The sequence below is a fragment of the Neolamprologus multifasciatus genome, chromosome 17 (assembly GCF_963576455.1).
Source record: "Neolamprologus multifasciatus chromosome 17, fNeoMul1.2, whole genome shotgun sequence".
In the NCBI taxonomy this organism is placed as follows: domain Eukaryota; kingdom Metazoa; phylum Chordata; class Actinopteri; order Cichliformes; family Cichlidae; genus Neolamprologus; species Neolamprologus multifasciatus.
Genome location: NC_140455.1, coordinates 39,193,577 through 39,220,786, shown reverse-complemented (window position 1 = coordinate 39,220,786; position 27,210 = coordinate 39,193,577). Strand labels below are relative to the sequence as shown.

Here is a 27,210-nt window from a genome sequence, read left to right as displayed (position 1 = left end):
TGTGTCTTTCCATTATTCTCTGATTACAGCATCTGCTTCCTTTATCTTTCCTTTAACGTGATCACCAGATTACCCACGAGAACACTGACGATGTTAACGTTCTGCGTCAGGATCTGGAGACTCGACTGGAAAGTGCTATCAGGCACCTGAGTTCCTTGGTCTCCACCCCTGGGCGGAGCCATCTCCCTGCTGCAGTCCTGCACACCTGAGACTTATTCGGGGCATCAGGTTGAGGATTTTAGGCCCCCTCAGACTCTCCTTCACCGCCAGTTCATCAATGACCTCACGTTGGTATTGACTCTACGGCTTTTTACGCTCTTGCCACCTTTTCATTGTTAACCTTGGTTTCATGTGCTTCAGATTTCCTGGACCTTCGTTGTCATCACCCTCAACCCAGCTCGCCTTGGATTATCTTCATATTCATAAGGAATACAACACAGGTGTCCAACTCCAGGCCTCGAGGGCCGGTGTCCTGCAGGTTTTAGATGTGTCCTTGATCCAACACAGCTGATTTAATGGCTAAATGACCTCCTCAACATGTCTTGAAGTTCTCCAGAGGCCTGGTAATGAACTAATTATTTGATTCAGGTGTGTTGACCCAGGGTGAGATCTAAAACCTGCAGGACACCGGCCCTCGAGGCCTGGAGTTCGACACCCCTGGAATACAAGGACCCTCACCTGCCTGCCCTCCAGCCTCACTCCCCACCTTGGACACAGTACTCAGGTCTGCTCCACTACTCCCCTGGACTATCGCCGCCTCTCCCTCAAAGCGAGATTCACGCCGATCACCAGTGAGCGCTATCAGTCAGTTCCACCTCTGCTAGGATACCCCGCACCTCCCACCTTCCTAACCCTCTTTTTGTTTCCCAGACGCAACCTGCTCAATCCCCGTTCAGCCCCCCACTGAACCACGGCTACTTCGTTAGCAACTCCTGCAAAACGTTTGAGCCGTCTGTTTGTGGTTATCGGCCCGTGGCCACTGTGACACTATGTTGCTAATTAAAATATAAAATCAAAGAATGAATACGTTCGAAGTAAATAATTCAATGTTAAATAAAAACACTAAAGATGTCATTTTGTCAGTGTGTTGTGTCCCTGTGTGCAGCTGTTTGACCTTCATAAAACAGAAGAGCCACCAAGTTACAAACCTGCTTAATTTATGTCTAAAGAAAACTCTGAAAACGTCAACCCTGGTGCTTCATGCATTTCTGTTTTGTAAACCTCAAAGATGATGTTTGCAACTTGCATTAATATTTGTATGCATGTTCACTTTGTCCTTTATCAGGTTTTTCTGTTGTGAAGAAATCAAAGACTTTATTAGGTCTCAAAGTGCTTCGCATTTGTAGATAATGATGGTGTTTGTACGAAAATAAATATTCACTGTCTCCAAAAGTTGATTCTGTTCATCTGGATGTTTTCAGTGGGAGAAACGTTTCATCAGCTGACGTCTTCAGTCTCAGCTGACTGCAGGTTTCAACCTTATAATCAGGACATTTGCATAATGACTGAAACCAGCAGAAGGAACGATGGGCTGTGAGGTCAGTTCATTGATCATTAATATGCAAATTGTGTTGACCACTGATCAACAACCATTGATCAACCCTGATGAAACCTGCAGTCAGCTGAGACTGAAGAAGTGATGAAATCTCCAAAAGTTGATTCTGTTCATCTGGATGTTTTCAGTGGGAGAAACGAGAAACGACCTCCCAGCCCATCGTTCCTTCTGCTGGTTTCAGTCATTATGCAAATGTGCTGATTATAAGGTTGGAAACCTGCAGTCAGCTGAGACTGAAGACGTCACCTGACGAAACGTTTCTCCCACTGAAAACATCCAGATGGACAGAATCCACTTTTGGGGATTGACTTACGTGGATGACTGAGCATCAAGTCTTATTTCTAGTATTTTGCTCATTAGAAGTACACATACAGTGAAGGCTGATCAGAATCAGAATACTTCATTAATCCCGAAGGAAACTGGAAAGATGGGAATGTCTGGACAGACTAAAAGCCAGAAGATCGTTTGAGGATCTTACAATTTTTCCTAAACTCGTCAGTTCTGTTCTAAAAGAAAGAAAACCTCGTTGAAAAGCTCGCTCATATTCACTGGCATCTAATCTAATAACTCAAATCCAGCCTTGAAGCAAAACCTCTCTAAAATGTATCTGACGAGTATGTAAGACGCAGCAACACAGACGCTTTGAGTTCAAACGTGACTCAGAGAAGAATCATAACAGTGGTTCTGAGCAGCTTTTGTTAGCTTCCTGCTTCAGGCTCAGTCTGTTGACACTTCATGTGTCGTTAAATACAAACGTTTACGATGAGTCTATCATAGTCGGGTGCAGAGATTACAATATGACATTCAAAGGCAACACCACTGCAAATAAGGCAAATGTGCTGCAGAAATCTGATCTCAATTAATTTAGAATATGTTGATTTTACTGCTCTTCTTTCAGTGCTGCTGTTTCTAAGTGAGAGCAGGACACCGACAGCTCTCCAACTCTGCATTTCAGATATTTACAGATTACAGCTTCACTGAACTCAAGGCTCTGTTCCAACAACGGGCCGAATAAACAAACTGAACAGGTCCCGAGTTCGATTCCACCGTCAGGTCTTTCTGTTTGCATGTTCTCCTGCTTGTGTGGGTTCTCTACGGCTTCCTGCCGCAGTCCAAACACATGCAGTCAGATTAACTCTAAACTGCCCGTAGCTGTGAAGATAAAGAAGCAGTCGTGCAGAGAGAGAACCTTCAAATGAAACCATTTCTTCCCCGAGCTCATGCAGAGGTGACACATCACCGACTATGACTGGATGAGTATGTCCTACACATGCAGTGGTGGAAATTCAAAGGACATAACTGCACCGGCGTATTCATCGCTGCATTTACAAAGAGCTGAATTACTGCTCGGGTCCCATCAGAAACAGATGATGTATGTGCTGCTGAACAAACTTTGAATTATATCTAATTAATCCCACTGATTAGCTGCCTGAACATCTATGTGTGATCATATATGCTCTGGTGTCATCTGGTCAGTGTTCACAGTCACCTGTGTGATAATCTGACAGCAACAAATCTTTTCTAAACTGTTTGGACTCAGTTTAAACCAGCGGTGGGAACTCCAGGCCTCGAGGGCTGGTGTCCTGCAGGGTTTAGATCTCACCCTGTGTCAGCACACCTGAATCACGTGATTAGTTCATTACCAGCCTCTGGAGAACTCAAAGACATGTTGAGGAGGTCGTTTAGCCGTTTAAAGCAGCTGCGTTGGATCAAGGACACGTCTAAACCCTGCAGGACACCTCGAGGCCTGGAGCTGGGAATCAGCGACTCTACTAGTTATGTGGAAAAAAGCATCAGCAGTTGTGTAATCCCTCAGACCTCTGTGAGCAGACCGTGAGATGACGTGTTTTTACTTTTTAGATGAGACTTTGAGTCCACGCTGACTGCAAGCATCATCTCTGACTCTAGAGGAGAGCATCTATTTATACTTAATGAGTCTAAACTCTGTTTTTATTCTTGGCAGTTTAAAGAATAAACGGGCTTTTCCAAAGAGCTCATGGACAACCTATTGATCCTCTACCTAATCCCACGAGCCAAGGTGTGGAAACGGTGTCGGCCTCAATCAGCCACCAATCTGGCTCAGAGGGGGTCCAGGACCCTCGTGGGGACACTTAGAGCTTCACATCTGGGACTCTTCACCACTCACTGCAGAAGAAGCAGCTTCTCGGTTGAAACGTCTTGAAGGAAACTTAAAACAGACACTTGTCTCTCCGAGCCCCTTAGACCACGATGACCTGCATGACTGAGAAGCTTCACAGACTTAAACTTTAAAAACATTTAATGAAATAAATAAATGTACTGTATTATAATCCAGCAGACTCTCCTGTGTCGATCAGTCTGTGCATGTTTTCCTTCCTGGCTTCAAACAGCAACAGTCGTCATTAATACAGCAGCTGTTTTCCACTCTTGCTCACACATTCATGACTCTCCTGAAACACTGATTCGTCTGCAACAGCTTTATTACAAAAACTCTGTTTTACGTGTTTTCTCATGTTATAGTTTTGGTCTTTTGTAAAATCAGCCGTTCTTATCCTTATCTGTGATTGGTCAGATGCTCCATGTGAATGTGCAGGGAAACCACGCCCACATTTGCACGTTCTTAACCAGCTTTGTGTGAACACATTGAACCAGTCGATACCCTGGGTGTTTGTTCTCAGTGCAGCAGCTGAATTACAGCTACAGCCACTTGTGACTGTGTGGATGATTCATGCAGGTCTCTAACTGCCTTTAATGTGGGCTCCTGAAAGTGTGCGACGATACGAAGGGCAACTCTGTGGTGTTTGTCTACACACAGCTCTCCTGAGCTCTGAGGAGACCACCCGAACACTTTGGTTTTATTTTACGTCAGTGGTGAACAAACTGTAGCAGCAAACAAACTTCAAACAGCAGCTTCACTTACGGCTGTGCAGAGGGGAGCAGGTCAGAGCTCGACTCCCACACTGAGCCTACCTGCACACTGACTGTGACGGCCGCTCAGTCAAACAGCAGCATTTCTAAACACACACTAGCATCTGAAGGAGGCCTGGAAGCTGCCAGTGTGCACTAAGAGAAATTCACGAGCTTCACAGATAGCAGCTTAGGTCCCCTTCATCAGGTAATCCTGGCCAGCCTGGGTAGATTACCTACTCATCCTGCCTGTAGCCCGGTGGGACACAAGTCTGAGAGGAACGAGAGGCAGAGTGTCGATGCACCGACGTGAGATTCAGGGACGATACCCGAGTAAAAGCTGTTAATTCATTCTGAGCCATCAGGCCGAACACTGAAGGAAAAGTAAACTAGAATATTAACAAAGTTAAGTTTCTTCAGTCTGAAGAAGCTTCTGGGATCAGAGGTGAAACGTCTTCAAGCAACTTAAAGAAGTCCAGACGCTTTTCTTTCCAAGCTCCTTTGACTCCGATGAGCTGGATGACTCATGGCTATTATTGTTATGTTACTATACATTTACTCTCTTCAGATAAAAATCACACATTTGTTAACCTAATATTTAAAATTATAATGTTTATGTGAAATTCTCTCTTTATTATTTTATATCCTGATCAGTTATATTTGAAATCATATAATTCAAATAACCCACGAAAGAAATAAACCTTTCATTCATTTTCCTGATATTTGCTGATTTTATCCACATACATCAAAAGTTTCTCTGACACTGTACGGACTCAGCATGCTGCTCTAAACTTTAGCCTTACCTGCTGTGATTCGAAGCGTCACTGTTGGATATAAGCGTTACACAATCCACCAGCAGCATTCAGTGTTTCATCTTACTGAGCAAGTAAAGAAGAGAAAAAACATCTCAATGTTGTCGTGTGAGAAACATGGAAAACTCCTACGAAGCACCTTTGTTAATCACGAATCTGCAAATTCATCAAACACCTCGTCTGGTGTCACAATTTTACTCATATTCTACTCTTCAAATGTATTTTTCCCACAAAAGTGCCAAAAACAGCATCCAGATGGGCGGCTGGTGACAAAGCACAGAGTTGGACCTGGGTGTGCAGACAGGATGGATGGGAAGCCGTTTCCACATAAATAACTAACTGCAGATATTTAGTGGATGTTTCAGGTCATCTATCATTAACTGTGTTTTGCTTCAACAGCTTCTGCATTTTGTTTATTTTAACTTCCGGTTGCTGTGAATTATTTTACCTGTCGTTGCAAGTCAACAAATTTAAGGATATTGCACCGTCTCAGTCACTACATCACCTGTTCCTCTCTCAATTACTGGGCTACATAACACACTCCCATAGGCTGGCAACTGTTACACTTAACAAGTCACGTCTTGACCCAGCCGGCTAATAGTAGGGGTGGGAAAAAATGGATACTGTGTAGCATGGTGATATTTTGTTTCTAATAATGTATGGATACAGGGACAGCAGAAATCGATATTTTGTTACAAAAAGGTTTTTGTGCTCTGACTTCAGAGCATGTTGATCCTTTTTCTGAGCAAGAATCCTGACATTCCTTCACTGTCCAAATGTGTTTAATAAACATGACAGTTTACTTATTTTAATTTAAGACATGTTTTATTTGAATTAAGTTTAAAACTTTTTTATTTAATATAAAATTATATTTTGTTTTAATTTACTTTCAAATTCTTCAGTTGCTGAAGGGGCTGCATAGTTTTCATAAACTGCAGAGTTCAGAATAGCTATAATTGTACCAGATGGTTGATTCAGTTAAGTTGGACTAGACTGTAATACAAACCGTTCAGTTTGTCAACAATCAAACTGAAATGAGAGAAAGACTGAGTGTGAGACTTTGTTATTAGAGAAAATGAATATTGATAAAGTTTACCTTTATGTACAGAATCTGAATATCGCAAAATATTTTAAAAAATTGCAATAATATCGTATCGTGCGTTAAGTATTGTGATAATATCGTATCGTGGGATGTATGGTGATTCCCACCTCTAGCTAATTGTAGGCCAACTCCAGCCTTCCTTCATTCCCGTCTCTCTTCACTTGCCTCCAGCTGTTTCTCCTTCCCACTGTCACCAAGTGCTTGCTCATAGGAGGTTTCCTGATTCTGATCGTACAATATAAACTGCCTGTTATTGCACTATATGAATAAAACTAAAGCCAGGAGCACAAACACAGACAACACTGCAGTCCTGCTCTTTCTATTAAGGTATTACTGTAAGTGACATGAACATGCAGGGCTGTGCAACAATGCAAACTAATAACACGGTTAACTGACAAACAAAACTGGCTGCTATATCAACACTTCTGCAAACACAGCGCTCCCCATCGATCTGTTAGGAAGCTTTTTCCTCTGGCTTTGATATTCTTTTGTACTCGTACAAACGTGCGAGCCACATGAAAACATTTCTTACTGTAAGTAAAGCCACAAAAATACTACAGAGAACATCTTTAGAATAGAGAAAGGCAGCAGGACTCCTCCTAACACTCATCCCCACACATATGCAGGGAGTACTTGTTAAGCTGTGCACCAGGTCCTCTGACAAGCACACTCCATCATGTGACAGTCTGTGACGTCATTATTTGGGGTGACAGATGTGTTTGAATACTGTGAAGCGCGGTGCTTAAAGGTCTGGTGACCACAGCGTCCGCACCAAGGTTAAACGCAGCAACTACACAGATGCTCTGTGACCAACCAGCCTGTGACCTGCACAGCAGGACGGGATAAAAATAACAACAAGCCATGAAAACCAGCAAAGGGGAAAACAGCACCCAGACAGACACAAGACGAACGCCACAGTGAGACTCTTCAGTTTCCTGAGGCCGCTCTGACCTCACTTCCTGAGGCTCAGCGGGAACACGACGGTAAACATACACAGCTCTGCATCAGGCAGCTTTGAGCTAATCATTTCTAATAGTACCACCACTAACACCAGGAATTAAAGGGAATATACTGGCAGCTGCCCGTGCTGCTCCTCCTGCTCTCGAGTTATCGTAGTTAGAAGACTTTCAGAAGACTTGACCTTTGAAATTGATATCATGGGTGTATTTCAAGGTCAAACTCCTATCTGCCCTCGTTCTGCCCGAATGCCCAACAGGGCAACAAAAATACTGTGAAAAACTGCTAAAGACATTATGACAGGCTGAAAGGTTAACTGGCCACTCAGCAAAAACATGTTGAAAGCTGCAGATCTGATGGAGAACAGCATGAGTTCAGATGTGAAAGCTTTGATTCCAAATCTCTGCAAACAAACCAGCAGATGAGACTTGACCTCGTGAACTAGATCGCTGACATGTGTTCAAATTAGTTACAATTTGTTTTCTCAGTTGCACGTTTTTAGTCCTGCACATGCAAACCTTTTCTTTGTGATGTAGCCGTAGGAAAATCTCATAAAAGGCTCCAAAAAGACGCTAATTACTGGTTTATTCTTGCGAGCGCTGGAAGGAAACATCAACCCTGCTAAATCTATCCTGAACAGCAGGATAATCCTGGGCTGAGAGCGTACACTCTGGGACACCTTTCCAAACACTTATTTTAGTAGATGACAAAACACTTTCATTCTTCAGTCACGGAGAACATGAGCAGCACTGCGCTGAGCGATGCAGCTCAAACACAGACCTCCCCCTTCGTGCTGCTCTGAGTCTGCAGAATATGAAAGTTAATTCACACAGGACTTTCTTATCAGTCAAGACAGAAAAAAACTGATAAGATAAGAACACATCAGAAATTCAATCTTTCAGTTTCTCGATTCCTTCATTGCGATCTTCTCCCTGCAGCGCTGCACTGTTGGGCTTTTACTCCTCCTGCCTGTGTTAAGATCACCGATTGTCTAAGACGAGTCGCTCTTAAACAAATCATGCGTGTGGACAAGTGGAGGTACAACCACGCTTAACAATACACCTGAAACCATGGGGATGCTAGAAGAGGTCACCTGAATCAGGGCTGGGCCATATCATACCGTTCACGGTGATACCGGTGTAATGTTGGGCAACGGTAAGAAAATGAAACATGGCGATAGAATATGGGTCAAACGCGCATGTGCAGTGCCTTTGTTTACATACGCACATGGCGGAAAAAGCATGGCGGCGACGCAGAATGAGAAGAGCGAAAGTGGATCGTTGAATGAAACAGATGAACCTGAACTGGTTTGTAAAAATGCTGCAGCTTCACTGGTGTGGAACTGGTTTAGCTTTCGTCCGTCAGATACACAACAAAGCACTATTTTTGGTAGCGCATGCTAGCGGGCCGTCGTTATTACCGTGTTGTTTGGAAAATACGGCGCACTTAAAATCAATCCTTTGATTTTTCTGAAAGTCGACAGAGCCCCTAATAAGCAGGGCTGCAAATAAGTGGTCCACAGGCGCACATGCGCTTTCAAAATAAAAGACCCACACCAGATAAGAAGTTAGAACGCGTGTTTGTGTACATAAGATTTTCAGGAGGAGGACAGACATTTGTTTAGAACTCTTAAAGATGTCGAAGAAGCTCCTTTAAGCAGTTACTGTGATGTTCCTCCACCTCCAAAGAAATGTCAGAAGGAGTCCGAACCACAAAAGAAGCGCGTATTCTCGGGAAAGTGGTTGCAGGAGGTGAGCTGGCTTCAAACAAATGATGAACACACCGAGATTTGGTGCAGAAAGTGCCGTGAAAATCCCACTCTAGGACAAAAACAGCCTTTTATATGGACGCAAACGCGCGTTGCAACGTCTTATCTGGTGCGCGTCTTTTATTTTGACAGCGAATGCGCACCTGCAGACCACGTATGTGCACCCCTGCTTATAATCCCGTGTGCCTTATGTGTGAACTCTGGTTGTGTTTACTGACCTCGAGACGATTTTATGTGCACGGCGCTCGAAAATCTGTCAGATGTTTCAGTACGACTTTGCTAAGCTACGAAGCCGCACCGCTTGATGGATTGTTGGAGCATTACGGCTGTCGTAGGCGGAGCCTCGCGGAGTGATACGTACTGTGCTTCAACATAATCTTACCGTATTGTGTGTGTATAACCTCTTTTTAAGTTCTGTGGATATTATACATGGTTATGCTGAGGATATGTCGGCCAGTTTCCACTGGAAATGCCTTTTGGTTAAACTGTCAGCAGGAATTTGCATTGTTACATTTTTATATAACTTTAATGCAGATAAAAAACAGCTGCTTGTTTAAGTGAAAATACATTGATGGGTTTTTTTGCACTAATAAAGTTGAGGACAACCATTGACATTCACACTTATGGGCGATTTAGAGTTACTAGTTAACCTATCCCCACTGCATGTGTTTGGACTGTGGGAGTACCCGAGAGGATGCACGGAGACACGGGGACAACAGAAAAGTCTTCCCAGGAGCCTCAGCAATGCTGAAATACGTGAGCGTGACATCCTTTCAAAGAATGGATTAAAGGCCGCCTACATCGAAAGACTCCCTTTGGAAACTGCGTCCGGACCTGAGAACTGTTCCTGAAACCTGCTTTTCCCATGTTTCAGTTACCCATGTCCCATTGTCTGTGCAATGAGAAGAGAGAGGTTCAAAGCTTTTGCACAGTACTGTATTTATTCTGAACTATTAACTATTCTCTGTGCATAAACTAATACTGACCGTCACTGCTGAATCTTTCTGTGATATCGTAGAGGACATCAACATAAAAATTAAGTAGACTCAAGTAACAATAAATAAATGTTAAAGGTCCATCCACACTGAAGCAACTGGTGACTAAAGAGCAAAGTGAATTTCTGCCCCTTCCAGTGGGAACATGGATAAAATATGTGATGGAGACCCAAACTGGGTGGGACACAAGATGATGACAGTTATTTGTCAAGTTGTTGTTACGAGATAACGAGAGTTTGAGCTTGTTCTGCCCAAGGAAACAGAACAAAAGAGCAAAGCCTTACGAGCTGATTATTCCATGCTGTGATCAAACAAATAGTTCATTAAAAAATGAAAAAGCAGACTGGAGGGAATCACTCAGCCATTCAGCAACATTTAATGTTGGAGCTCAGGGTGAGCTGTGTGTGTGCCAGTGAGCATTATGCAGGGACTGCACAGGAAACAACTCATGAGTAGTTCAGCCCCACCCAGCTAATAACCCTCATGGGAAGTGTTTGACATGAAGAAAAAACCTAAAAGGAACAGATTTAATCACATTAGACGTCTTTCTGTTATCTGCTTCAATGCCCTGTACCAACACAGAGCAGCTACTCGTGAACTACCCGAAAAATAGAGCCTCTAATCAGAAGTACCTGACCCCGTGGTATAATCCTCAAACACGCAGCCTAAAGCAGACGACTCGTAAGCTGGAGAGGAAATGGCGTGTCACAAATTTAGAGGATCATCATTTAGCCTGGAGAAATAGTTTATTTATAAGAAAGCCCTCCGCAAAGCCAGAACATCTTACTACTCATCACTGATTGAAGAAAATCAGAACAACCCCAGGTTTCTCTTCAGCTCTGTAGCCAGGCTGACAAACAGTCAAGTTCAAGCTGGCTGTAGTTAAACCTTTACTCAAAAAGCATCTCTAGACCCAGCAGTCTTAGCTAATTATAGGCCAATCTCCAACCTTCCTTTATATCAAAAATGCTTGAAAGAGTAGTTGTCAAACAGCTAACAGATCATCTGCAGAGGAATGGTTTATTTGAAGAGTTTCAGTCAGGTTTCAGAGTTCATCACAGCACAGAAACAGCTTTAGTGAAGGTTACAAATGATCTTCTTATGGCCTCTGACAGTGGACTCATCTCTGTGCTTGTCCTGCTAGACCTCAGTGCAGCGTTCGATACTGTTGACCATAATATCCTGTTAGAGAGATTAGAACATGCTGTGGGTATTACAGGTATTGCACTGCAGTGGTTTGTATCATATCTATCTAATAGACTCCAGTTTGTGCATGTAAATGGAGAGTCCTCTTCACACACTGAGGTTAATTATGGAGTTCCACAGGGTTCAGTGCTAGGACCAATTCTGTTTACATTATACATGCTTCCCCTAGGCAGCATCATTAGCATAGCATACATTTACACTGCAGATGACACCCAGCTCTATCTGTCCATGAAGCCAGATAACACACACCAATGAGTTAAACTGCAGGAATGTCTTAAAGACATAAAGACCTGGATGGCCGCTAACTTTCTGCTTCTTAATTCAGATCAAACTGAGGTTATTGTACTCGGCCCTGAAAAGCTTAGAAATATGGTATCTAACCAGATTCTTACTCTGGATCAGGCACGTGCAGAGGGGGGGCTAGAGGGGCTTGAGCACCCGCCCCTTTCCTGATGGGTGCCCAAAGTGCCCTTTTGTTGAGGCAACCTTTTTTAAAAAAAAAAAATTATTTATTTATTTTTAATGTGTGTGTGCGTGCGGAGTGCCTACTGTGCCCCTCAACAATAATATTTAACTATTAATCACAGTTTTGCTAAATAAAAGGATCTGGCTTGCATCAGTCACATGATCACATTTAACCAATGATCGCCCTTGACGGCAGAACGCGCTGGTTACGAGCCGGAACGAGCTCACAAAGAGCACGCGCATTTTTTGCGGTGCTGTAGGAGAAACACAAGTTAACTCAGAGACACAGACTGATGCGACAAAACCAGTAAGTAGGTTAACAGCGTACACTGTAGTGTATAGCACACAGGAGTATTGGCTTATTACGGACACGTTGGTAAGTTGTCTTGTTGCAACTGACGAACTGAAACAAACGAGCGTGCTGTGTGCAACAGCGCGACAAACATTACCTGTCCTTTTATTACCTGCACAGGTAGTGCTGGTCATAGCTGCTGGCTACCTGTGTAAGGCTGTCATGGGTCTGTAGCTCTGTCACCGTTTTAGGGAACATATTTAGTTTTAAAGTAAGTTTCCGGGCTTTTCCTGCCTTTCTGGAGGGATTATATTTCACTAAAAAACGATCTAATATGCATGTCCACATAATTATGCATAATTATAATTATAATATATTAAAAAACACACGCTGTATTTTAAAGAACATACATTAAGAAGCAGATTATATTAGATTTATATTTTAAATAAGACAAAATTTGGATTTTACAGCAGTAAAATTATTGTATCTCTACAGTTTAAAATGTAATAAGCTTTGCTCCTGCACAGAGTGGATCGTGAAACAAATGGAATCATAAATACATTATTTCATATTTATTACTTCCCCCTCCTCATTGCTTTATTATTGTAGCTCTAGTAATAAATAATAATGTAAGGATTCTGGATCAGCACCGTGATGCCCATAGTATATACAGTATTCTGAAGAAGGTCTAAAATGTCACTGTGTGTGCGTGCATGTGTTTGTTTTATTTAATAATAATAATAATGGATTGGATTTATATAGCGCTTTTCAAAGCACCCAAAGCGCTTTAGATGGATTTAAAAAAAAAAAATAATTACTCATGATATAACAATGTCCAGACATGGCTGGTAAGGACATGAGGAGGAAACAGTAGAGCTGTGTGAGGCTACTAAAGGCAGAGCTATAACATTTTTCTGTCATCATTAAGTGCAAGAGTTGTTAGGTGTGGATAATTAGATTATAGTTTATTGCAATAGCAAGTTGTGCCTTGTTCTCAGATAGACAGCAAGTGGAGAGTGAAATATGAAATGATGGAAGGAAGAAGAGAAGCAAAGAGTGATTCACAGGCAGAGCCGAGTTTATTTCTCACAGTTTGTGTTGCCTTATGGTTCCAAGCGCTGTCACCAATCTTTGCATTTTGTTATTATCTCATGACACTTGTTTAATCAGCTACCATCTCTCCTGTGGACTTTTTACTGTCTACAGTCTCAGATCAGCACAGCCCTGCCCTCCAGCACTATCAGCAGCAACCCCTCAACAGCAACATTGTACCCATCAGGTAAAACATCGGCTACGTTTGCTTTGCCTTGTTGCCCATATTAGATTCTTGATGAATGTGTGTTGTTGTTATTCAGCCTGGTTCAATGTGCCCTTTTTTAACTTTGAGCACCCGCCCCTTTAAACCTCTCTGCACGGCCCTGCTCTGGATGGCATTACCTTGGCCTCCAGTAACACTGTGAGGAACCTTGGAGTCATTTTTGACCAGGATATGTCCTTCAACGCACATATTAAACAAATATGTAAGACTGCGTTCTTCCATTTGTGCAACATCTCTAAAATTAGAAATATCCTGTCTCAGAGTGACGCTGAAAAACTAGTTCATGCATTTATTACTTCCAGGCTGGACGACTGTAATTCATTATTATCAGGAAGTCCTAAAAACTCACTGAAAAGCCTTCAGTTAATCCAAAATGCTGCAGCAAGAGTACTGACAGGGACTAGAAAGAGAGAGCAGATTTCTCCTGTTTTGGCTTCCTGTTAAATCCAGAATTCAAAATCCTGCTCCTCACACACAAGGTCTTAAATAATCAGGCCCCATCTTATCTTAATGACCTTGTAGTACCATATCACCCTATTAGAGCACTTCGCTCTCGCTCTGCAGGCCTACTTGTTGTTCCTAGAGTATTTAAAAGTAGAATGGGAGGCAGAGCCTTCAGTTTTCAGGCCCCTCTTCTGTGGAACCAGCTTCCAGTTTGGATTCAGGAGACAGACACTATCTCTACTTTCAAGATTAGGCTTCAAACTTTCCTTTTTGCTAAAGCATATAGTTAGGGCTGGACCAGGTGACCCTGAATCCTCCCTTAGTTATGCTGCAATAGACGTAGGCTGCCGGGGATTCCCATGATGCATTGAGTTTTTCTTCTTCACTCGTGTGTTTGTTAACAGACCTCTCTGCATTGAATCATATCTGTTATTAATCTCTGTCTCTCTTCCACAGCATGTCTTTATCCTGTCTTCCTTCTCTCACCCCAACCAATCACAGCAGATGGCCCCGCCCCTCCCTGAGCCTGGTTCTGCTGGAGGTTTCTTCCTGTTAAAAGGGAGTTTTTCCTTCCCACTGTCGCCAAAGTGCTGCTCATAGGGGATCATATGATTGTTGGGTTTTTCTCTGTAATACTATAGTGTCTTTACTTCACAATATGAAGCGCCTTGAGGCAGCTGTTGTTGTGGTTTGGTGCTGTACAAATAACACTAAATTGAATTGAACCTGTCCAACACACTGCTCTTTACTGTAAATCCACCAGAGTGCAGCTTGCTAACCTGTTCATTCTGCAGTAAACAATATTTTACAGACACACTTTTGAACAGAGAGGTATGAATGAGATCCCGTGACCCAAAGTCATGAGCATGAAGCCCTCAGTTTCTGCTCCTCTCACCTGCATAAACTTCAAAGGTATTTTTGTTGTTACAGACATTTTAATTACGCTTCTGTCTTCACTCAGACGCCATCAGATGCCCTTCCTGTCACCAGCCTTTGTTCCTATTCTTTCATACAAAACATGAAAGCAGCCGTGCTGTAACATCTCACAATGTCTGTGTCACTGACAACAGGGACCGTACACATTTCATGTCGTGACAGAAGTTTACTTAAGCCCTTGTTGGCAGTAGCGATACAGCCCCATTCATTTTACAAACTTAGTTAGTACACAACTTCTCATTCATATCATAAAATCACTCAGCCGTGACCTTTTCTGGACTGCAAATCTGGCGTCCGGGCATTTGCTCGTTGCATGCACTTGTGGACGATATACTTTTGGTTTTTTCCTTGTCGATATACTTTTAGAAGCTACAGGCCGGCTTGAAAGTCCACTTTGCATCGGCGCTACAAGTACCGGCACCAGTTAATTTCTCATCACTGACATTGTATTGGCCAATCTAATCTCTCAACACAATGACCTGCCTTACGTTCGCTGTGCGCTCGTGCACCTCGGACAGCTCGCTCAGAGCTAACATCGCATTGAGGAATCGCACAAATCAAGTGGACCGTCTGACCAATCGTGGTGGACCAGAACCTGCTGATGCTAAAATGTAAAATGTAATTACCACATTATTAATCTCTGTAATATAATGTTAACTGTGATAAACAACAAAACTATGGAAAACTGACTTTTCTTCCAACAGTGTCTTTATTTATCTTCAAACATGACACCTGTACACGACCACTGAAACGTAAACAAGTTGCTGAACTTACAAACGACACATACTGCAACAGTGCATATAACACCATGGGGGGGGGGGGGGGGGGGGGGGGGGGGGGGGGGGGCTGTGTGCGACTCCCATATATGACTCACACTCGCAGGTTACACGTACATTAGAAAGTAGTCGTTCAATCCGAGCAATAAACATCATCCCCAAATTTTCCACCGACCGGGGCAAGTCTCCCCTGCGTGGTGATCTTTTCTCAGAGGTCAAAGGTCAGAGTTGATGTTAATTCTGAAATCCATTCTATCCTTGGTCGATTCACCTCTTCCACCTCCTCATCCACCAATCACTCTGTTGGCCACCAGCAGCCCTTATGTGACAGCTGGATAAATAACCAGCACAAAACGTTTTGGTTCTAATTTTTATCTCTAATATTTCTTATTAATATGAACATTTCTCCTGTAGGTCCTGCAAGTCCAAAGCTTCTTTGCTGACATTTCTGGAGAGGCAGCCACCAGTTCATTACACATTTTAGAAATCAGGCCCCTTCCTGACAATCTTTCACCATCATTTCTTCGAGTTGATGGGCCGGAAATGGACAAGGACTAGTTTTGCTGTTCTGATAAAATCTCTCATTTGTAAATATCTAAAAAACTTGCTGTGTTTATCGTCTGGATTGTGGAAAACTGAGACGACTAGTCTTTGTTTGTTTGAACCTTAAAACATTTGTCATATACTTTACAGTAATGTTCAATATTCTTTGCTCATATTAAATGTTTTAATAAGTAAATATTTTGCCCCAACAGCCAATAAAAGGCTTCCTCAGGCACATTTTGTGTGCAGTTTGCAGTTGATCCAAAAACTGAAAGCTTGCTGGTGTCAAGAAGAAAAGCAGCACTACTGCTTACTCAAACCACACACATTCGTTTTCACATAATTGTGAAAAACTGGTTCTGCACACATTAACGCGTCGCTGCCGTTAGATTCCTCTAACAGGTGGAAATGACTCGTGGGAACCTGTAAGCTGCCCAGGACCAAACAGCAAACTCAGTGAACAAACATAATATCTCACTGATTAAAAACAACAACAACAACAACCCAGTAGCATGGCTACTTATTAGGACACAGTCCAGCTTGTTTGTTACACTTAATTTGCACTTTAATCACACAAATCCAAACCTGTGTCTACCACACGCTGAGAACGCCACATGTTCACCGTCTTATTGAAAGTCATGAAGTTTTACTCTGAATAAGCTGCTGCATGCATGAAGTTGTGTTTTCTGGTGGGAGAGCAGCAGGGAAGATTAGTTTGTGTTACTCTGTTTATTTTGTATCCTGCCCAAAGCACTGATCCTCTGCCAAGTCAAACCAACAACACACAGTAGAGAGAGAGAGGATCAGGAAAGGAGAGGAAACTGGCAGTGGGCAGACGTCACTACGACACCGTGATGTCAGCTCCAGGTTAGACTCTCCGAGTCTTTCATTCAGTTCCTCCATCCTGTCCTATCCTGATGTTTATCTCTGTAAAATGCGAAGAGATTTGACTACCGACAGTAAACACAAGTGCATCTGATGTTTCCACTAATTACTATTGACTACATTTGACTAAACACAGACATTTAGAGACAACAGGCCCTAGTAATCATTTCTATTAGTTCTTTGACGTTTGCCTGCAGGTGCATGTGTAGTTGGTCCAACGTAATGTAAAGTCTATGGATCTGCACATGTACATTTACACGAGCCAGGCTCATTACTCTACCTGCACACTCGCCTTATTCACCCATTCATACGTGCACAACCTAAATGGTTTCTAACACTCATACACGCCAATGGATGCAACTTGGGCACATGGACGTTTGCATTTCAGACTGCGGACGCCACGGATTGAACCTTTAACCTTCCAATTAGCAAATGAGCTGCTCTACCATGGGACCATGAAGCACCAAATTGTAGCAAAATAACCCCAAAGTGGGGACTCTCTAAATTACTTTGAAGCCAGAGATCGACACAACTAGTGAAACTACCAGTGGGACCAAAAGATGCTGACTAACATATGTAGGGGTGGTAAAGACATAAATACATTACCCAGACAGCTGGAGCCTAAACTAGACTAGATCCAAACTGAGGCCAGTGAAGTTGTGGGGATGGAGCTGGACTCGATTAAGATGGTGCCAGAGAGGCGGATGTTGTCAAGATAAAGACAATGCTGGACAATACCTCCCACCCACTCTGTGACATGATGGCAAGTCACAGGAGTTCAGTGTGAGACTGAGATTACCCATAATGCACCACTGAACGACACAGGAAGTCATTCCTGCCTGGAGCCATCTCCCTGTACAACTTCCCCATCTAATGCACAGTATACAGTGCAAAAGTTACAACTTCACATCCTCTACATCGAAAATAAAGTTTTACATGTTGGAGTAAAATGTCAATCTTATATATTTCATCTCTGTAATATTCTGGCGGTTGGTATCCCTTCCTGTTACAATGCACAGTGTTGTTTTTGTGTAGTCCATTTAATTAAACACTTTAATAATCTTATTTTGTAGTGTAATCTACGCATGCTTTACCCAAACATACTCTGCATTGAGTTACTTGCTGATTATACTCAAAGTCTTATTGACTATGTCTTTAGGGACGCGCTAGCTTAGCTTGTAGCCAACTCACTAGCAGCATGGCCTCTTCACCCGTCACCTGTTCCTCCTGCACTGCCAGCGTGTAATGTGGGAATGTTTTGGTAATCCTTGGCCTCCTTCAGTAATAAATATAGCCTGTTTATAGCTCTGGAGGGGAGGATCATTGAACTGCTGACGGGACTCTGCGAACTTGACCAATCCGTAGCTAGCCAGGCTGGAAGGTCAAAGGTAGCATAGCCACTGTTAGCTCTTCCCTAGCAGAAGTCCCAAGCAGCAAGGAAAACAGGATGGCTGGGTGACGGTGAGGAGGAAGCGTAGACCTAAACAGAAACAACCAACCAGTTCATGTCTCTAATGCCTTTCCCGCTTTGTGACGTACCTGCAGAGGAACAAACTCTTATGTGCGATTCCATTTTGAGATATGAAGTTACAGACAGCAGCAACCACAGTGAATTGTCTTCCAGGGAAACGTGAGAGGATGATGGTAAACATACAATTACAGGTCACGTCGGCAGTAACAACATCTCATACGTTAAAATAGTTAAATCGTTTTGTGAATTTGCTAAAACAATCTCTTACTGTACTATTCTCTGAACCAGTCTGACCAGCAGTGACATGTTAGCCTCGTGTTCTCCTTAAACTGCTGTCCAAAAAGTCCAAAAACATGATGTTGAGAGAGACAGGGTCTATCCCACTTTGGATGGAGCGGCTCTCATTTCTAGAAATGTCCCCCCAAATCCACATCCCCTTACAGACTGTGTTTTCTCCAAAAATCAACAAAAAGAAATTTAAACACTAAAAACCACAACAAAAGAAAAATATAGTGTCCACAACTGTACCAAGGAGTAAAACAGTGACATGTGGATTATATGTTCGGTCTGACTCCTGGAAGTCTCTGTTAGTACATGAATTAATAATTAATAAACTGGTTTACCCTGCCTTAGTGAAACCTGGAAGATTATGTTTGAATGAATCAACACTCCCATCTCGTGCTAAAGTCAGAATCCTCGAAGCTCAGGGCAGCTTTCACTCCAGCTTAGTAATCAACCAAAGACCCAAAACTGTAGTTCATTTGACACCCTGATGCTTAGTCTTGTGGTACGGAGGGCCTCGAGTGCCAAAATGAAATAAACACATAATTAAATAATTAAGACATTTAATTAATTAATTATATATTTCATTAATCAGCTGTTTGAAAGCTTGAGTTTCCAGTTGCAACATCTCTCTGTGTGCGTCTGTGTGTCTCTGACCACCCACGACACAAGTGAAGCATAAAAACGGCGTGAGGAACAGCCGACGACGGACATGATAGTGGAGGAAATGAACTGAATCCATTTTTAATAGGTTTGATTCATCCTCTGCACCCCTTCCTACTGCTACACCCACCACCACCATCTGGGCACCTGGGGGACTGCTCGGGCTTTGGAGTTGACGTAACGCCGCAATGCATTGTGGGAGCGCGGCGCCATTTGAGAAGGCCACGAATCAAAACAAACACGCTGTGTTGGAAGGACGACTGCCAGAACCATGCTTAAAATCAGCTCAAAGGTCAAAGGACTGTATTGAGACCGGTTGCGTCCGGACACCAAGAGACGGAACTTGGAAGAAATAGCGTGCATCGGTAATGTGGATTTTCTCTCAGCTGCAGACTTGCTGGTGTTTAAGGGTTTGAGAGTAAAGATTAGACAAAACAATCTTTAAAAAAAGACGTGCTTGCACTCACACATGCATAATTACAACCACATTTCACAATTTATAGAAGTGCAAAAATCTCTCTTAGATTGCAAAGTGGGAGACAAACAGGAGAAGGGGATGAAGTCACCACACACAGGATAGCTGAGCGCACACCATCCTCAACAGGTTTCCATTTATTTTGCAATTTTCCAGTAAGATCCTGCTTTAAAACAAGCTCCACAAGATGATGAATGACCTCTTTTCACTTTCAAAGAGACATGAGGGGTACTTCACAGAGTCTGACCTACATCGATACATCCACAGTGTCCATGGTTACCATGATTGCTGCAGATGCACTAAAATACTGTGAATTAAACTCGCACTGCAGAAACCTAATGGTGACATGAGTGTGCAGGTTATTCATTACGACTGAACGCTATAATTTGGTCAAATTATACTTTAGAAGTATCACAGAATTCAGCTGTGACGGGCCCCCGAGGTGACGGGCCCCCGAGGTGACGGGCCCCCGAGGTGACGGGCCCCCGAGGTGACGGGCCCCCGAGGTGACGGCCCCAGAGGTGACGGGCCCCAGCTGTGTCCTCTCGTCCTCGGAAATCTGGACTCGTGTGGACTTTCCACGTAGGAACAAACAAGGATTTAAGCACAAACTCCACTATGTTGCTGTGTTTTTCCTGAAAGACCTCAGTGCAGCCCCCAGGAGGGAGGGTTGCTGTAGCCCAGGAGGTCGAGCAGGTCATCTGCTGACTGAAAGGTCGGTGGTTTGATGCCCGGCTGCTCCAGTCTACAAGCCAAATATCCTTGAGCAAATTGCTCTCCGACGCATCCACTGGAGTACGAATGTGTTAGATAGAAAGCACTCCCAGAGAAAAACGTGCTCGTGTGAATGAGGCATGTTGTGTAAAGCACTTAGCCCTTTCCCATTAGTACCAGCCTGACAGTTTTCAATTAGGTGATAGTACCAGGTACTGGTTAGTACCTACCTAACTGGGACACGTTCATCCTCCAGCTTCACTGTGCTAATGTTATGCTAACATAGCTGTGTCGCTAGCGATCACGTAGCACATCATTATATACCAGCTAGCCAAACTTCAGTAACCCTACAAACGTCACTGCTGTTTAGTTTTCTGTCTTCATTTATGTTGGAAGTGATAGCAGAGCTGTACGTTTGAATTTGTCAGAAATCTCTCAGTCAGAACATGCTACATCATGTTTAGCTAACTAGCGAGCTAACTTCCTGCTAACTTCTAACTCTGTTGAATTTAATAAATTCTGTTTTCATGGATGTTAAACTTAATTGTTACACCTGGTAAAGCAGCAACGCTGATCATTTTATTAAAGATGAAAGAATTTAGACAGTTTGTAACTCAGTTTGTAACTGATGCCGCAGTGTTCGTTTGACTTTGGGACCTGAAGCGGAGTTTGGACCCAGACAAGTACTGACATCAGATTTAAAGACCAGATAGAATATTATGGTCAACAGTATCGAATGCTGCACTAAGGTCAAGAAGGACAAGCACAGAGATGAGTCCACTGTCAGAGGCCATAAGAAGATCATTTGTAACCTTCACTAAAGCTGTTTCTGTGCTGTGATGAACTCTGAAACCTGACTGAAACTCTTCAAATAAACCATTCCTCTGCAGATGATCTGTTAGCTGTTTGACAACTACTCTTTCAAGGATTTTTGATATAAAAGGAAGGTTGGAGATTGGCCTATAATTAGCTAAGACTGCTGGGTCTAGAGATGCTTTTTAAGTAAAGGTTTAACTACAGCCAGCTTGAAGGCCTGTGGTACATAGCTGATTAATAAAGATATTTACAGTGTAGTACTGTGCATTCAGTTTTGCAGCATTTGAGTCTGAGCAGAGAGTAAAGCCAGAGGCTTGCCTCATATTCTGCTCGAGGTTTGCAGACTTTCAGTCATTGTGTTTCTAAACTGTTTGTAGAAAACTCCCCAGAATGACGGTGAAAAAGCCTAAAATAAAAAGTTAAAATCCACTCTTACAACCTTAAACCTTTACAACATAATAACTTAACCTTCTACACAAACTTAACAAATGTACAGTTTCTGTCACACACAATATTTAAACATGTTTATTTACTTATAACCACAAATTTGTGCCTCATCAACGGGGCTGCTGATGACAAGATAAACTTCCACAAGCTCGTTACAACCCTCCCTCCACCCTCCCCGACTGTCGCCAAACTGCACCGACAACAGGAAGTCGTTCCTTCAAAAAAATAGCATCACAACTCCAACAGGAAGTTAATCCCAGCTGATAGTACTGCCAAAATAAGATGTAAGTAAGCAAATAAAAGTATTTATTTGCACGGGAGGGACTTTGTTTCCTGGTAATCCAACATGTCTGTACCTCAGGCTGAAAGAAAGTGAGTTAAATTATAAATATGAGGACATAAACACATTCAAAATGGAAACTTGGAGATTAACCCAAGCAGGAGGTGTGTGACCCTGAAAAGCTCAGCCTGAGGACAAATAACCCACCATCACAAACTCAGGGAGCAGAAATGCCCTTCAACGCCACTGATGAGGCGTGAGCTGCGAGAAAACGCTCCCAATAATGGACTAACAGAAAAATGACCGAAGAGGAATTTGAGAGGAATGTGGTGAAGATGCCCTTTAGTGTGACTGCTCTGTGTCAAATGCTTCTCATTGTATTCAAGCCTGTGAACGTGGCAGCATGAACGTTCGCCTTCAGCGAGCACGCCACTGAGAACAGCACAGAAGCTGCTTTTTATGGCCTAATATGCAAATGAGCTTTTCCACCTGTAATCACTCCTTATTTTGTCCTCTAACAAAAACATAAATCACACTGTTGAGTTATCAGAGCACCCACAGCTAGACGGGCTACTTACACCTTACTTCACATTTGAACTGGCATCATTGAGTCTCCAGAGATGACCGACTTTGCCTCCTCCGGTCACCTGCTCAGTGCGGCTATATTGGTACACACAATTTGCTGCATTTGTAACTAAATCTTCAGTGTTTGTTTAAATAAAGCATCGCGTGACCTAAGCTGGGCAGTCCTTAATCAGTATACATAACTGGACAGATCTCAGCCAAACAGGTAAAACAATAGTAAGTTATACCATTTTAAACTTGTTCATAGTTTACAGTTAGGTTAAGTTATTCAATGCAACTGTGTGTATTATTGTAGGGTCTACCTTGCAAAGCAAAGCCCCTTGAGGCGACTGTTGTTGTCATTTGGTGCCGTATAAATAAAACTGAGGGAAAAATGCTCCAGCTGCGGTCAGCGTTAGCCGGGTGGGCCACGGCATTTATAGGCTGTGAGAAATGCTCCCCACACGGGCTGCTTCTTGTTGTGTGCCAAATATGAGAAAGGTATCTGAAGATATCTGAGTCTGTGTCCCGCTGTCCTGAGTGTCTGTTGGTCTCTGGCTGCTCCAGTCTGCATGCCAAATGGGTAAGATTAACTCCAAGTTGCTCTGCGGTGCTTCCATTGGAGTGAACGTCTGATAGGAAGCACGTCAGCAGACAAAGCATAGAACAAAGTGCTCGTGTGATTAGGTGGTGAATGAGGCAGCTGTATAAAGTGTGTTAGGTGCTCAGGTAGAGAAGAACAAGTCCATTTACCATCTTTGACTCTTTAGATTGTTTCACTATTTTGCAGATGGTCCAACTGGTGAACGACCCAACAGGAGCGAATTCAAACAAAGATAATACTTAGAGTACGATGGTACCAATGTAGTGATTCCATCACAGTGATCAGCAGCGCTCGTCACAGCGAGCCATGTTTTAAATAAACACTTTTGGCTGCATGTGTCAAACAGCAGCTTGAAAAGCTCGATAAGCAAACGTCAGTAAGTAATCAGAGAACAGAGACACGTGACCTCCCCAAGAAACAACGAAAGCCAGAATATATGCACGAGTTCTTTTCTTTCCTGTCATGTGAAAAACATGAATGTATTTTACAACTCAAGCACACTTATGTCTCTGTACTACCTCTGAATGTGTCCTGATCTCTTTAAAATGCTCTGGCTGCATCTGCAGTTATCCAGCTGTGCAAGCATGTAATGCTTAACACATGCAACTGCAACATGTGCATGCATTAATGCACTGAAGATGTGTTTGGGTGCACTCTGCATGCATGTATACATACAAATGAGCACCAGGTTTGGTCTATTTATAGAATGGCTATATTAGCTCACTGCATGTGTCAGCTGCTGCTTTCAAAATATCCACAGATAGCACCAGCAGCTCCAGTAAAGCTGCACCAGCAGCTCCAGTAAAGCTGCACCAGCAGCTCCAGTAAAGCTGCACCAGCAGCTCCAGTAAAGCTGCACCAGCAGCTCCAGTAAAAGTCAGTGTGAAAATAGGTGGAAGAAAGTCAAAGTGTATCTGAGAGCTGCCAGACAGTCGCACCAAGAAACTAACATGTGTGCAAAAAGCTCACAGGTTGCTGAAGCTGGCTATAAACCTGGAGTGGGTGCACACATACACAACAGACACACAGCACACCAACAAGTCGAGCCTGTTAAGCAGTGGAGCAGCGTCTGAGTCACCCTTGCTTGTCAAACTTGTGCCTCTCTAACAGTACAGACTTGTTCTTGGGCAAATCCCTTCACTGGAGAGAGTGTTTATGAGACAGAGGCGAGAAGCTGTTCAGTCACATCAGTTTTCTACATGTGTGGGTAATGATGTGTGTGCACATTACAGGGCCGCTAAACAGAAGGATTTGGGAATTCCTCCAAAGGGGCAGAAAGTCCAAGAGGTGGGAAGAGGGGAGGGAATCTCAGAGCTTACCAAGCAGCCCCCCACTGCCCAAGACAAGCCACCCAACCGTCTCCATCCCTCTCTGCATCCATCAGTGTCTTCCTATCTATGTTTTTTCCACGCCACACATTCCAACTCACTTGATGAAGCAGCGAGCTCCCTCAAACGTATATCCTTCCTCCCATCCTGTTGGTAAATCTGTGAGGGAGGGAAAGAGAAACAACACAAGACAGCAGGAACATGAGGATCGGTGCACAGAGACAGCGAATCAAACAGCAACACTTTTTCTAGCATATCTCGTTTGGATTGCGCCCTTTTTAATCAATCCCGCCCCCTCCCTCCTGCAGAATTTATCATTTTGTGTGCGTCTGCCTGCTCAGTATCACGCTGGTGGAATACACCATTGATGTGCATGCGCCCAATAAAAACCTTCTCCCCACGGCAGATGTGCAAAATCGTCTCTGAGCTGACGCACGAGCCGCACCGCATTGTTCTGTAATCAGCCGCGGTGACTGGAAACGCTGGGTTTCTGCAGCAAAGCGGGGTATGTATCAAATGTCACTGCAGGGAATCCGCTTGGAAATCGGCAAAAGCCTACGTGACATAACTTTTAAAAAGTGTGTCGCAAAGTGTCCAGGTGGAGTAAGTGGGGTGGGGATGGCGGGGGGACGCCGTGCGCAGCGGTCCGACAGCGGAGAGGGGCGACTGTTGCTTTGCTGCAGAGAAGAGATCTACCCCCGTCGTCTTTCACGCTCTCCCCGCAACTTGTCGCCCCTTTTTTCCCACCGTGACGCGCACATAACCTTTCCTAGGCGGTGCGTGCGTGCGTGCGTGCACGGATTTTCGCAGGAATGTAGAAAAAACACGTCCTGTATTACCTGGGGTTTTTCTGTGCCCCGTGATGACAGCTTCTCCTGTGACTGGATGCAACCAGGTTGTACTCTTTGCTTCTTCGCTGTTGGTGAAAGAAAACGGGGGAGGGAGAGGTGAACAGAGAACCCGAAAAAAACCCAAACAAGAATGCGTCGGAGGAAAAAGCAGAAGGTATCCACAAATCCGTGTATCCGCGTCATATTTACTTAATGAAGAATATGCGTCCATCCCGAGTCACCCCATAACTCCAAGAAGAGGGAAGGCAGGAGAGCCAGTCCGGCTGAGGATCCGCCGCCATGTCTAGTTTGGAGCTTCGCTTTACTACGGGTATGGGCTGGAGTGCGCGGCTCCGTGCCAAGCGCGCGCGCACTCCATCATGTGCGCGCCTCAAGGAAATGCGCGAACGCGCAGAAAAGATAAAGATGCAAGCAACGATTTGTCACCAGCCCGGGGAACCGGTGGGCTCGTTTTTGGCCGCCGTGTGACTGAACTGGTGCCGGTGAGCAGCGCGTGCTGATCGGATAACACGGAGCTTCATCACACGAGCTTTTCACAATGCACCAAATAAATCCAGATACTATTGACACCGTTTCTTCTTCTTTCGTTTCGTATATGATAAACTTTATTTCCACGTAGGTCTGCCCTTCTCTGCAGATCAAGAACACGTTCCCTGTGAATTATTGTTTTTTCACCATTTATATGGTAAATGGGGCTGAACTCATGCAATCAGGCATGATTATAATACTACTGTGAAAGAAGCCAAGCGAAAATACAGTTTCCATCAAAGGGTGCACATGCAGCAACGTTTAGGTAGGTGGTGCATGGAGGGAAATGCTCAAAAAAGGAGTCTGTGGCTGACGGGTGTTCCTGGTTTCCAAAAGGAAATGTTTCCAGTTGAATTACTTGAAGATTGTTTTATTTATTACTAACTAAAGACGTAACAACGAACTCCTTAAATAAGCACAAACGTTCCAAAAAATAAGACATTTATTCAGAACAACCTGTGTACTCCTCCGGCCATGCTCCTCCTCTTCCCAAACCACAAAGGTTTTCATGCTGCCGTTGCACTTACATGCTTAAAGTGATGGGCACAAACAGGGCCGTATCATTACCTTGCGAAAACATAAATGTTCAAATGTATTAATCCTGGAAAGATCAATTATGTAACTCATAAGCATCTATGAAGTACAAACCAAACATGAAATTAATTGTAAATCCAAATATAAATATCTGGCGCCTACAGTAATATCAAAGTAACATCTACATGGCAGGACCCGAGGTTTCCAGAGCCCAGAGCATCAGACTGTTTCCTGAGCACGTGACACACAAGCTCCCGGCCATCCACGTGAAAAAAGCAAACATGATTCATCTTCCTCCTTTGCTCGATGGTCCACTTCTGATGCTCATTGCTGTCACAGTCATTATGGGCACTGACAGGTCTTTGGCTGTGATACCCTGTGACACCTTTTTACCAGAACCAGCACTGAGCTGCAGCAGCTTGTTTCTTCAGCTGTGGGCATACCTTCCCACTGTGTGTCAAATGTAAATCAAAGCAAAATGTAATGATTTGCAAGTCTCATAAATCCATATTTTATTCAAAAAAAGCAAATACACCTTATCAAATGTTTGAAATTTGTCACGGCGAAGCCGCAGGTGTGTTTGTGGTGCAAATGCAGACACACAAGAGATGAACAGAGGTTTACACAAAAAGCGAGCGTTTGGTACGGAGATACACAGAGAACAGAAAAACAAGGTGAAACTAACTGAAACCTAAACTGGGAATGAACCAACT

General features: G+C 43.5%; 1 protein-coding gene across 6 annotated transcripts in view; it reads right to left on the bottom strand.

The window, feature by feature from the left end:
* LOC146499897 (pleckstrin homology domain-containing family A member 5-like) overlaps positions 1 to 25,806 on the bottom strand; it is a 124,414-nt gene extending 98,608 nt beyond the window's left edge. For 2 of the 6 annotated variants that reach the window (XM_085136857.1, XM_085136854.1), the window contains exons 1-3: positions 25,625 to 25,802; positions 25,424 to 25,500; positions 24,686 to 24,743 (exon numbers count right to left, since the gene is read on the bottom strand). In XM_085136857.1, the coding sequence (XP_084992983.1) occupies positions 24,686 to 24,743; positions 25,424 to 25,500; positions 25,625 to 25,716 (227 nt within the window). In that variant the 5' untranslated portion in view covers positions 25,717 to 25,802. Of the gene's footprint in view, positions 1 to 24,685; positions 24,744 to 25,423; positions 25,501 to 25,624 lie in introns of all 6 variants that reach the window. The other 4 variants (XM_085136853.1, XM_085136852.1, XM_085136855.1 and 1 more) reach the window with 4 other exon arrangements.
* Between the last annotated feature and the right edge of the window lie 1,404 nt (positions 25,807 to 27,210).